The sequence below is a fragment of the Vipera berus genome (assembly GCF_964194415.1).
Source record: "Vipera berus genome assembly, chromosome: 2".
Classification (NCBI taxonomy): domain Eukaryota; kingdom Metazoa; phylum Chordata; class Lepidosauria; order Squamata; family Viperidae; genus Vipera; species Vipera berus.
Window position 1 is genome coordinate 107663815 of NC_138203.1, and position 13034 is coordinate 107676848.

The 13034-nt window shown below is 38.4% G+C and overlaps 1 protein-coding gene across 17 annotated transcripts in view; it reads left to right on the forward strand.

Moving 5' to 3' along the window:
• ADGRL3 (adhesion G protein-coupled receptor L3) overlaps window positions 1-13034 on the forward strand; it is a gene marked incomplete at its 3' end in the record, with an annotated part of 400329 nt that overhangs the window by 181137 nt on the left and 206158 nt on the right. For 16 of the 17 annotated variants that reach the window (XM_081321797.1, XM_081321796.1, XM_081321791.1 and 13 more), the window contains one exon: window positions 7351-7560. In XM_081321797.1, coding sequence (XP_081177923.1) covers window positions 7351-7560 — 210 coding nt within the window. The remainder of the gene's footprint in view (window positions 1-7350; window positions 7561-13034) is intronic. The other variant, XM_081321786.1, reaches the window with a different exon arrangement.

Genomic DNA, 13034 nt, shown 5'->3' on the forward strand with positions numbered 1-13034 from the left:
AGTTTGCTAAAACTTGAAATGAGTTTGCCCTTAGGGCCAGCAATAGCCTGGCCACCACAACCAATTATGATGGAAGGGGAACAACATTTTGAAATCAGGGAAATCGTAGACTCCAGAAAACACCATGGGTCTACCTAATGCTTAATGGCATGAAAAGACCTCCTGGCCTCCCAGAATGAATGTGTACACAAAGAGCATGTGAGGGCCCCTAGACTACTCAAACTTTTCATGCTCATTACCCGGATAAACCTGACTAACCACTAATGTTTCATTTTCTCTCCGTGTTATTATTTTCTCTTTTCTAGGTAAGCCTCTGTCTTTTTTTAAGGGGGGGGGGTGGCATCTTAGAACCCCAATGTATTTTGTATTTCTTTCCTATGCCCTCATTTTCACATTCTGCCATTCTATTGGGGGGAGGGGGCCTAAGGGTGTTCTGCTGTATACTTCCTTTGCTTTGTTCTATCCTCTTTGAATATCTTTTTTGGAGTGTGAATGTGCCTCCAGCCATCTGCCTTATCTCCAGGTGGAGAGAAAGAAGCTGCGGATAAACCTGGCAGCCTTGAGAACAGGGCCTTATCAGTTCTTTCCCACAACTATGGATTGCCTCAGTTCAAACCAGCCGGATGGGCAGTTGGGGTAGGGTTTGAAAGGGCTCTTTTAATGTAACATTTCACACGGGAAATCCTCGGATCCTGCCTTACTATCCTGCTATCAATACCTTCCAATAAAAGTTCCTGTTGAGACAATGCAAGTTTCAAGAGTTCTGCTTTCTTGGGAGGTTTAACTGAGACAGGTCCTTACAGAGGATCACATTATATCTACTTGTCATATAACTGCTAAAGGCAATTAGTTAATCTGTCTTTTAAGTTGTTGTATTATTGCATTCTCTTCTGTTTCATTATGACTATACATTTGGGGTTCCATTTTGTACGGTACTTTCTTGTCATTTGATGAAGGGTGCTTTAGAACTATTTTAATGAATACATAAATAGATGGGTGCTTTAAAGGAATGCATAACTTCAGGGCCAAATGAATTTCATTCTGGTTTAATAAACACAATTTAATGGAACTTGCTGATGCACTGTTAGTCTCTTGTCCCTATATTCATAAGAGGTGAACACACAGCTAAAGCAGAGAGAAAACAAGCTTGTCAGTCAGAGATAGATCCTAGGTAAAATACTATAACTCATTGTTAGTTATTTTATAAATACCCTGATAACCATAGAGTGATTTATAGAAATTATCTTGAAAGCAGATTTTTATAGAAAATTTAATTGAGATTATAGAGTTACCTCTAACCTGGACTTGAAGATTAAGTCGTCTTTGGTTCTCTTAGATGCTAGTGATCTTGTCATTCCCATTCCTGATGCACACAAAAATTTGGGATATGGTTTTTCACTGATCTTATTCTTAATCCATCTTTAGAATGATATATATCATTCATGAAACTCAAATACTTTGGCCAACAAATGAGAAGGAATGACTCACTGGAGAAGAGTCTAATGCTGGGAAAGGTTGAGGGCAATAGAAGAAGGGGATGGCAGAGAATGAAGTGGCTGGATGGAGTCACTGAAACAGTAGGCGTGAGCCTAAATGGACTCCAGAAGATGGTAGAGGACAGGAAGGCCTGGAGGAACGTTGTCCATGGGGTCGCGATGGATCAGACACAACTTTGCACCTAACAACAACAACAATATCATTTATTTTCTTAAGCTCTTTCTTAGGTAACCATATACTTAGTCTCTCTTCAAGCCATGGATTCAGGGTAGCTATTCTCATGCAACAGATAATATGACCTCTACTACTATGATCATTCCATTGTCTTGCTCACTGTAAAGCTTTCAAAATTACTGTATTCCAGATGAGAATCGTGCAGATAATTACTTTAACTTCAACTACATAGGAACCAAGCTTGATGGTTTACTCTCCTCAGTTCTTAAAGGAAAATTACCAAAGTCCCCATATGTATGAGAACCATCAAAAACACCACATGTGTACTTTTAGACTTCAAAACTTGTCACATTTCATGAAGCCAGGGGATTAAGTCAGAGGTGTAGCTCTCAAAAGCTGGCGGATCTCAATAAAATGTGTTGGCTTATAAAAGGTACCACCAGACTTTTTGTGTTACATGATTAACAGCTAAAAATTGGATTTCATAGAAAAGATTTCATTTCAGACTAATGCTGATTCTGGGTATTTTTGTACAGATTGTTTGCCTGGAAGAAATGTTTAACATATTGAATCTTAGTATTCAATTAAATGAATATTAAAATGTTCAAGGGACAGGGTATATTCAAAATTCATCAAAAGAATTTCACCTTAGGATTTGGTGGAAGCCCTCCTATGCCAATGGAAGACAGTGTTACAGTCATGACTTATACTTGAGCAATACCTCAGTTACAAAGCAGAACATTACATTAAAAGAACTGTTTTACTAGCAAAAATAATTATAATAGGATAACTGCTGCTTATGCTAATGGAGGGAATGAATGGTAGAGTTGTGATATCACCTAATATTTTGTATATGTGTGGTAATGCAATTGTCTGCTGGAGGAGTATTTCTACTGTTTTGAGTTCATCCCTTCATGGGCACACAACATCTGGACATCATTGCCACCATAATATTTGGTTGCTGTGATATTTCCACCCATGTTTCTATTTTCTAGTTATGTATTATTTAAAATCCAGCTTTCAATCAAAAGTGGTAATCTGAAAAGTGTACTGGTATTATAAATTTGTTGTCTGCCAGAAATGAGGTGCATGTTTTGTGTTTATATGATTTGCAGAATTATCCTTGATGTAAATCTTCCTTGATGGTTTAGATACTAAATTGCTTCAAGTCATATTCTTTTTTATCCATTTTTTTTAAAAAAATTAACTTTGCATTGTTTAAGATTTTTTGTTCTCCGGGGGGAGGGGAGGAGAGGAATATACAGGTAGTCCTCAAGTTATGAGTGTAATGGAGCCTGCCCATTCCACTCGTAACTCAAAAGCTCTCTTGCTCATTAAAATGTGCATAGCTCGTTAAGTGAACATGAGGTATCTCAGGGTGGGGAAAGCCATGGAGGGCCTAGTGTTGGAACAGGTCCCCAAGGCCTCCCCAACCCACTAAGATAACACATGCTTCCCCCTCCCTTCCTACTGCTCCGGACTCACCTAGAAAAGATCTCTCTCCTCTCTGCCGCAGTTCTGTGACTCCTCCATGGCCCAATCCGGACTCCAGAGGCTTTTCCAGGCTGCTACCGCCCGGATTTAAGGCCAGCAAATGCTTCTGCAGCCCCCCGCAGCCCAATCGGACCTGGAAAAGGTCTCTGGACCCTGGATTGGGCTGCAGGGGGTCGTGGAAGCATTCCCCAGTCTCAGATCCAGGTGGCAGGGCCTGGAAAAGGCCTCTGGAGCCCACATTAGGCCACGGGGGGATCACGGAAGCATTCCCCGGCCTCAAATCCAGGCAGCAGCAGCAGCCTGGAAAACGCCTCCAGAGTCCGGATCAGGCCATGGGGAATGGTGCACGGAAGCATACCCCAGCTTCGGTTCTGTTCTCTGTTGCAGAGAACAGAGGCCTAAAGTACCATGAGATCATGTGAGATCAGTAGCATCAGATCTCACCCCAGTGATCGTGTGTGATCTTGCATTACTTTAGGCCTTCATTCTCTGCGAATGCACCAAATGCCTGGAGGAGCCAAGAAAGCAAAGGATCTCAATCTTCGCAGGGTGGGTATTAAAAGCCTGGTGCCTAGGGCAGGGATGGGGAGGGAGCTGAATGTTGCAGAGCCACTGCGGTCACTCATAAGGGCGAACAACTGCCGTGGTGCTGCAATATTCATAACTTCAGGACTTGCTCGTAAGCACTAGGGGGCGCTCATCACGTAATTTTGAATGAGCGTTAAGTGAACGCTTGTAACTCGGGGATTACCTTTAGGTGCCATTTCTTTCAATACTGATAAAATAGCCTCTTTCAAGAATTGTATTATCTAACATGCTAGTTGAAATATTAGGAAAGCATATAAACCCCCTGATGGTGACTCTTTTTCCATAGGTCTTCTGTTTAGTATGTAGAATAATTGTCTATTTGGGACAAAAGATCCCTTATTTATTTATTTATTTATTTATTTATTTATTTATTTATTTATTTATTTATTTATTTATTTATTTTCTATACCGCCCTTCTCCCGAAGGACTCAGGGCAGTGTACAGGGCAATAAAATACAATAAAAATACAATATACAAAAGTTAAGATAAGAATTAAATAGAATAGGATATGTCCTAGAATCAGTGATGCTATCAGGATTTCCTAAGACTAAGGAAGTGCTTGACCTACATATATATGGACCTCAGATAGGGATATAATGTCTAACAAATCTAAAGCTGATGACTATGAGGAGACCTTTTACCATAAGGTTATTTTTCAATCTCACAAGCCAGAGTAGCACTTGCATGTTTTCATGTGCTTCCATTGCTTCCTACCCCTCTGCTTGGGTGGCAGATTTTGATATATACTATACTTAGATTGTAAGGGACGCGGTGGCTCAGTGGGTTAAGACGCTGAGCTTGTCGATCAGAAGGTCGGCAGTTTGGCGGGTCGAATCCCGAGTGCCGCGTAGCAGAGTGAGCGACTGCTACTCGTCCCAGCTTCTGCCAACCTAGCAGTTCGAAAGCATGTAAAAATGCAAGTAGAAAAATAGGGACCACTACGGTGGGAAGGTAACAGCGTTCCGTGCGCCTTTGGCGTCCAGTCATGCCGGCCACATGACCACGGAGACGTCCTCGGACAAGCGCTGGCTCTTCGGCTTTGAAACGGAGATGAGCACCGGCCCCTAGAGTCAGAAACGACTAGCACGCATGTGCGGGGGAACCTTTACCTTTTTTATACTTAGATTGTATCTGTCCCCTGTGCCAGTGAGATGGTCTTGATAGTTTGGGTGCTATTGGATTGATTGTATTACAGATACTCATGATTAAAAAGTGCTACTGCTATATTTCCCAATCTCTTCAAGGGCAATTTTAATAATCAAAATTTCATTACATGAAGAAACAGATGACAAATGAAACAGAGAAAGAAAGATGAATTAATTTCTACAAAGCTCTCCTGCAGAAAGAATAGTGATTACCTCTAAATTGAAGGAACTAAAATATTCACTATCATTGGTTTCTACCACTGATGAATCCCTCAAAATGTTGATGCAGACAGTTAATTGATATAGACCACAGGTGACAAACTCTTCACCGGATGTGTCACAAAGTATCATGACTTTTTTTGCATTTCCTGAGCTGGGGTGGGCGCAGCCTCCATATGATGCAACCAGCCTGCGGGCTGGCAGTTTGACACACCTGATATAGATAGATTCTGGGGAACATGGTATACAAAACAAGGCTTCTCTGTAAAATCCAGAAGGTATATGAACTAGAGACAAAAAACAAAGGAATTATTCACCCTGGCTTGTCGTTAAACTGACAATTAAGTCAACTGTTCTATCTAAGATGAACAATAAAATAATTTTGCCAGCATCTCTGGGAAGGGCCCTTCTAAACAAATTCCTCATGCAGTCCTATTATATAATATGGAATTTCAGCAAGTTATGTGTATTAAGGAGAAAAACACATTTTATTAACCTGAATTCAAGTTCTAATGATGCTTCAAAGACATGAACACTAAATTATGACTCGAATGAAAATGTATCTATGCCTGCAGATAGGCAAGTGCTGCTTTGAAAATTAGAGAAGGAAAACATTGTAGTTAATTTAATTGAACTCATTCAACATCTGTTTCAATTGTGGAGGGATTTCATGCTGAGGGGAAGCTTACTCAATCTACATATGGCTGCTGTATTGTCTTACTAATATAGACATACAAGTTAGACATTCAACCTACGGATTTCAACATGTAATGTAGTTCTATTACACGAAACCTGAAATATAGGTTCTTTTGAAATAAACAATTTTTAAATGCAAAGAGAAAGGTGAATAAGTTTTCCTTCTATGCTTGGAAACTTCATTAGATGTATAACCTTGATCTACAGTACATATGACTACAGAGGAAAATACTGTGGTCAGGTGGAAATCAAATACAAAATATCTGACAATTATGTTAAAATGTACATTTTCAAAATTGCTAGTTTTGCCTTCTTAATATTCTAATACCATAATAGTTAAATCATTGCTATATATACTATTATAGTATTTAATCTATACTATAATAGTTTAAAAAGTAGAAATTCATTTTGATGTTTATTGTTGATGTCTTTTATCTGTTCTTTTGAAGGGTTTCATCTGTCATAACCATGACATTATCTTCTTGAAAGGAATCACCATACTTTTAAAACATTGCCAGTATGAAAAGATGAAAAATGCAATCATTATTCTCTCTAAATATTTTATTTCATTTATTCATTTATTTAATTATATTTATAACCTACCCCAATTCAGGCAGAATCTCAGGGGGATCCATCAATATTGCAGGCAGAGAATTAAAAAATGTAATTTATTTAAAATAATCAATGAATAATCAAAAACCTCATAGGGACCCATGAAGCAAAACTAATTAAGGGCCAATATCATATTGATCTATAATTGGCCTATGCAAAGTGTTTTAGATTCATTTCATTTAAGCAATTCTTCCCTTGGAGACGATGCAGTTTTTACTGAAATGAAGATGTAACCTGCTTTACTTCTTTGAAATAACTCAGGTAATATTAGGTACTTCAGATCAGTTTCAGTTGGAGAAAGACCCCCTCAGCATTCTACTGCAGTGAAAGTATTCCAGGCCAGATAACGTCAGGATTCCACAGACCAAAGTTGTCCACATAACAGATCTTCAGAACATACTGAGGATGTTGCAACTTCAGAAACTTTCAGCAAAAATTCCTCTCAGACTTTCCAAAAAAATAGCTTCCTTTTGTTTTCTCCCATTGTGCAAGCTCTGTAGGTGAAGCCTAAAGAGAGTTCAAACCAGTCTGATGTGAAGCAACATGGTTGCTTTGTGTTTGAAGTAGCTTGTTTTATTTAAAAATTCATCAAAACAAAGAACCCTGCTTTAAGTCTCATACTGCAGCTCAGATTTGGTCTAGATTACTCACTTTATTAATCTATAATATGTGACATTTATGTTCATTGTCTTTGTGTAGCTGAGATCAGAATTCAGATGATGGCTCTTCAGGATACTATTTTTTAAACAAAACAAATGAGGGGGGAAAACGTAAGCAAACAACATAATCTGCAATTATGTTAATATGCACACTATGCATTTGTGAAAGAAAGATGGAGACTGTCAAAGTGTCTTAAATAGACTTAGCTTCCTTAGATTTTGAGGGGTCGATATATAATTGATGACCTTTTTTTAATTATTTGCAGCATGGAGATGCAGTCCATGATCTGATCCTAGATGTCATCACTTGGGTCGGCATTCTTCTGTCCCTTGTCTGTCTCCTGATCTGCATTTTTACTTTCTGCTTCTTCCGTGGACTACAAAGTGACAGAAACACTATCCATAAGAACTTGTGCATCAGCTTGTTTGTGGCAGAACTTCTCTTCCTTATTGGAATCAATAGGGCAGACCAACCAGTAAGTAACCAGTGAGAAAAGCTGAAATGTATTCCTTATCTCTGGCTTAGAAATATTGCACCACAGACCTATTTTCCGTTAAAATTAAAATTATAACTAGCTAATTAGAGTAATCACTTGGAATTGAGGGGGCAGCCATTTTCACATACATTTTCAAATAAAATGTTCCAAAATCATGAGAAAGCTTTCAAGCTCACAAAAATTCATTTACATGCTGGATTTTAAATATCATGAGGGGTGGAATTGGAGATAACCATTACTGTAGCCCTCAGCATTTAGAAGGGGTTTTCAGCTATACCTTTTCTATATGACCTATTTTCTGGCTAACTGGCATTTTCATAAATACAGAAAGCTTAGGTTGGTTTTATATTATAAGTTTTGATTTTGTTCAGTCATTCAATTTCTTCCATCTCTTCATGACCCAGTGAATATTATTTTGTGTTCTTCTTGTGGTCTCAACAATATTCTCCAGTACTGCAGTGCTGCACTTTTTTTTCTGGTTGCCTTTTCTGATGGTTTGACATTCTGATATTTTCACATTGATATGTTATAAGTAGGAAAACCATTGTTTTGACAATCTATAGTGTGATGTTTAGTATTGTTTGTAAATCAATAATAGTCCTCCTCTGAAGTATCAGATATGTCTTTTCATGTCATTAGTTACCAACTCTATGCATTTTGTGTCCAGGAAGATAAAATCTGTTAGTTGGTTAAGGTTTGGGACTAAAAATGGAAGAGATGAGGTTCAGGTGCACTCTAAGCAAGGGAAGGCCTCAGTGGCTTTGAGTTAGTCCTCTCAAATCAGCATCTGACAGAATTGTTGCTTTGGAAAAAGAATAGGAAAAGACAGGCTAGCTTGAGCATCTAAATTAAAGCTCTAAATCAGAAGAACCAACCAGCAAACCTTTCTTCCACCTATTTGAATATTACTGGCATTGCCTCTTCAGGACATGTATTTTTTCATTTTAATACTGAGCAGCAGAATCAACAAGAGATTCTTCAACTCTTCCTTGTTTCCATTCAAATAGTATCATTAGCATCTCTTTTTGAACTTTTGAGGTTTCTCCCAGCAATTCTAATTTGAATTAATATTTCTTCTAGTCCAACCTTTATTATGTTATATGGTGCATTTAAACTAAAATAAGGTGACAATGTACACTATAGACAAACTTTTTCCAATCTGCACTATTCATTTGCTTCATTTAAAAAACCTCCCTTTTTACAACCCTGTAGTCCCTTAATTCTGGGTAGAGTTGTGGAGATTGGATGGAGCTGAGCATTTACTGGCCAAATGCCCTTCCTGATGCCTATGTGGAGTTTGCAGCAGATATTTTTTCTTTGCACTTAGGAGAAAAACATGTGCCACTACCAAGGACTGAACTCTCAATCTTCCGAGGGGGAGGCAAGCATCTTCATCACTGAGTCACCACACCATTCATTCAGTTGCTTTATAGTCTGTACTAGTTATTGCTTCCTGGTCCTTATGTACATTTTTCAATAAGCAGATGAGATGACTCAGAATGCCAACTTTTTAAGGACTAGCCACAATTTTTGGTTGTCTATATAGTCAGAATCCTGTAGAGCAAAAAAAAAAAGACAGTCTTCTTAAACTTTCACTATTTGTTAAATGGAAATAATATGCATTCAAATATCTCTGCCTCTTCTGAATAAAGTTGCACAGTTGTTATTCTATGTATTGTTCCAGTCTGGACTGCAAAATATTGAAGACTATCTTGGTAGTGTAAAAGATAAATGTATTTATAGTATTTAATATCCCAAAGGTGCTTTTTTCACTAGGCAACTGGGCTTTCTTGTTTTGCTTCTCATCCAAGAAGCTTCTTCAGCTCTGATTTATTTATTTAATAGTTTGAGCATTCTTTACTACTGCCTTTTTTTGGGTATTGGAATATGTACTGATTTTTTCCACTTTTCCAAACTCCAAGCAGCACTCCAACTATATTATCATGCAAAATATTTAAAGAGTATTGATTTCATCAATTTCTGCACTTTTGTTGTTAACAGTTCTTTTCTTCTGCTTTTTAATACCTGGTTCCAGAATGTCTGGGTTTAGTTTAGCAATCAAATCTTCATATTTAACAATTTCTGGATCTTTTTGTATACTTCCATATATTTCATAATATATCTGCTTTATTTAAAAGATCTTTGCCCTGTTTGTTCTAATTGTGCCCATCTTAACATAAAGGTTCTTGATTTCTGTAATTTTTCTCATACATCGTTTCCATTCAATTGTTATCCTTAGTTTCTTTGCGTTGCTTATTTCAATACAACTTCTTCTCTTATACGCGTTTTTTACCTGGGGAGATTTGTGCCTGAATCTGTTGTCTTTTGCTTTCTTTCTTCAGCTGTTTCAATTATCACCTAAAATTTCACCTTCTTTTGCATTTGGGAATATTTTTGTTTGCTTCATATTTAGCAATATTAGAACTTTCTGAAAAGCATTATATAGCCATCTTTTGTCAGAAGTAATTGATTTTAGTTTCACTGCAGAATTGTATAGAACAGGGCTTTTCAATCTTTTCACCCATTGTACCACTTTTAGGATATGGCAACATCCGAGTACCACCAGTTGCCTAGCAAGGTGTCAAAAACTTGACCAAAAAAAAAGAAAAAAAGTGATGAAGTACAGGTAGTCCTTGACTTACAACAGTTCACTTAGTGACTTTTCGAAGTTATAATGGCACTGAAAAAAGTTCCCCTCAAGTCACAGCCGAGCAAGACACCTGCATGCCTGCCCGGCGGCGTTCTTCCTCCTGTCCGAGGTTTTCATTGTTGTGAGCATTTTTGTTGAGGATTGGCAGTGGGGGTGGGGTGGGGGGTGTTTGGTTTTTATTTCCCCCGTCTTCTGGGTGGTTGCAGCAGGTTTTGGTCACTTCACTTAACCCTGGGACACTGTGACCATCATAAATATGAATCAGTTGCCAAGCATCTGAATGTAAATCACAAAACCCTGGAGATGCTGCAACGTTCTAGCTGGTTGCTGCTTCTTCTGGGCTCAGCAGAAGCACCAGGATCAGCGCCGAGCTCCAGCTGGAGCCTCTCTCGCTCAGGCTTGTGTGGTGCTGCCACCAGTTCAGCTCATTCCCCTCCCCCACTACCACTTTTCTGGGATGGTTACGTACCACCTGCCAGGTGCCAATGTACCACAGGTGGTACCCGTACCACTGGTTGAAAAGGCCTGAATACTGCTGAATAATTGTTAGGCGGAAGGAACCAAGAACAACACAAGACGTTACTTCACAGCAATTTATAACAACAACAACAACAACAACAACAACAACAACAACAACAATAATAATAATAATAATAATAATAATAATAATAATAATAATAATAAAGTTGAAAGATACCTTGGAGGTCTAGTCCAACCCCCTGCTCAGGCAAGAATCCTTATACCATTTCAGACAAATGGCTGTCCAGTCTCTTCTTAAAAACTTGCAGTGTTGGAGCATTTACAACTTCTGGAGGCAGGTTGTTCCACTGATTAATTGTTCTTACTGTCAGGAAATTTCTCTTTAGTTCTAGGTTGCTTCTCTCTTTGATTAGTTTCCAATCATTGCTTTTTGTCCTGCCTTTGGGTGCTTTGGAGAATAGCTTGACTCCCCCTTCTTTGTGGCAACCCCTGAGATATTGGAACACTGCTATCATGTCACCCCTTGTCCTTCTCTTCATTAAACTAGACATACCCAATTCCAGCAATTGTTCCTTATATGTTTTAGCCTCCAGTGCCCTAGTCACCTTTGTTTCTCTTCTCTGCACTCTTTCCAGAGTCTCAACATCTTTTTTACATCGTGGTGACCAAAACTGGATGCAGTATTCCAAGTGGTATTGTAAAGTGGTATTAACACTTCACATTATCTTGATTCTATCCCTCTGTTAATGCAACCTAGCACTGTGTTGGCTTTTTTGGCAGCTGCAGCACACTGCTGGCTCATATATAGGTGATTGTCCACTAGGACTCTGAGATCCCTCTCACAGTTACTACTATTGAGCAAGGTACCCACCTATCGGATACTATACCTGTGCATTTGGTTTTTCTTGCCTAAATGTAGAACCTTACTTTTTTCACTATTGAATTTCATTTTGTTAGATAGTGCCCAATGTTCAGGTCTGTCAAGATCCTTCTGTATCTTAAGCCTGGAGTGTTGCCTATTCCTGCCAGCTTGGTGTCATCTGCAAATTTGATGAGTTTCCCATCTATCCCCTTGTCCAAATCGTTGATGAAAATGTTGAAGAGCATTGGGTCCAGAACAGAGCCCTGGGGCACCCCACTACACACTTCCCTCCATGTAGATGCAGTTCCACATGCTAAGTACGGCCGGTCAGCCAGCTATGAATCCATCTCGTGGTGATGCTGTCTAACCCATATTTTTCGATCTTATCAAGTGTTGTGATCTACTTTATCAAATGCCTCACTGAAGTCCAAGTATATTATATCCACAGCATTCCTCTGATCAACTAATTTTGTCACCTGGTCAAAGAATGCAGTAAGATTTGTCTGGCATGATCTGTTTATGACAAACCCATGCTGGCTTTTGGTAATGACTTTGTTTGCCTCTAGGTGTTTGCTAATCTTCCCAGGTATTGAGGTCAGGCTGATAGGTCTGTTTCTTTATTACTGTTCACCTATAGAGAGGAATCTTGTCAGACTAAATCACAAATCTGCATAACTATTACATATATCCTATGAAAGGGTTAGGGAGGGTCTGCCCTGGCTCTCTTCCTGCATGCCAAAGATTCCGGGCTGATCTGCCTCTTTAATCCCTGGGAAAGACCTCCTCTGTCATGTGACTCAGAGTCACCTGAATCATCAGATAGGTGGCAAATAAATTTGATAAATAAATTAAATAAATCTGTACTATATTCCAGCACAATAGCCCTGTTCATCTGAAAAATGTATGTCAAAATTGGCAGAATATGATCCATTTATCTGGTGATAAGACTTATAGGCCTCCATACCACAAGGTTATTCTTTTGATTTATGATTAGATAATTTTTTTAGTTATATAATATGTTTTGGATCATTTTTAACAAATGGGCATAAACAACAACAACAGAGCATTGTTTCAGAACCTGATTCCATCACATAAATTCATCGACATTAAACAATAAATAAAATAATAGATACATATTTAAAATTTCCACCAGTATTTATATCAATTTATCATAATTAAATGAATTCACAAGAATTTAAATGATTTTAAGTGATTTTTTTTCCAGTTCTTCACTGATGATCACAGACCTGCTGCTTCAGGTTATGTTTCTTTGTACCTAAGGACTTAACTTTCTCAATTTGTAGTGAAGCTGCTGCTAATTTGAGTCTTAATTCCTCAAAGCAGGAAGCCTGCAGAGGACAAGATGGAGTGCTGCTCTTTCAGTCTCTCCTCTGCTGAAGGGGGAGAACAGGACTTAAAATCTTTAAGTTTTAGGTTACAGAAGAATAAGATTCAGTTCAA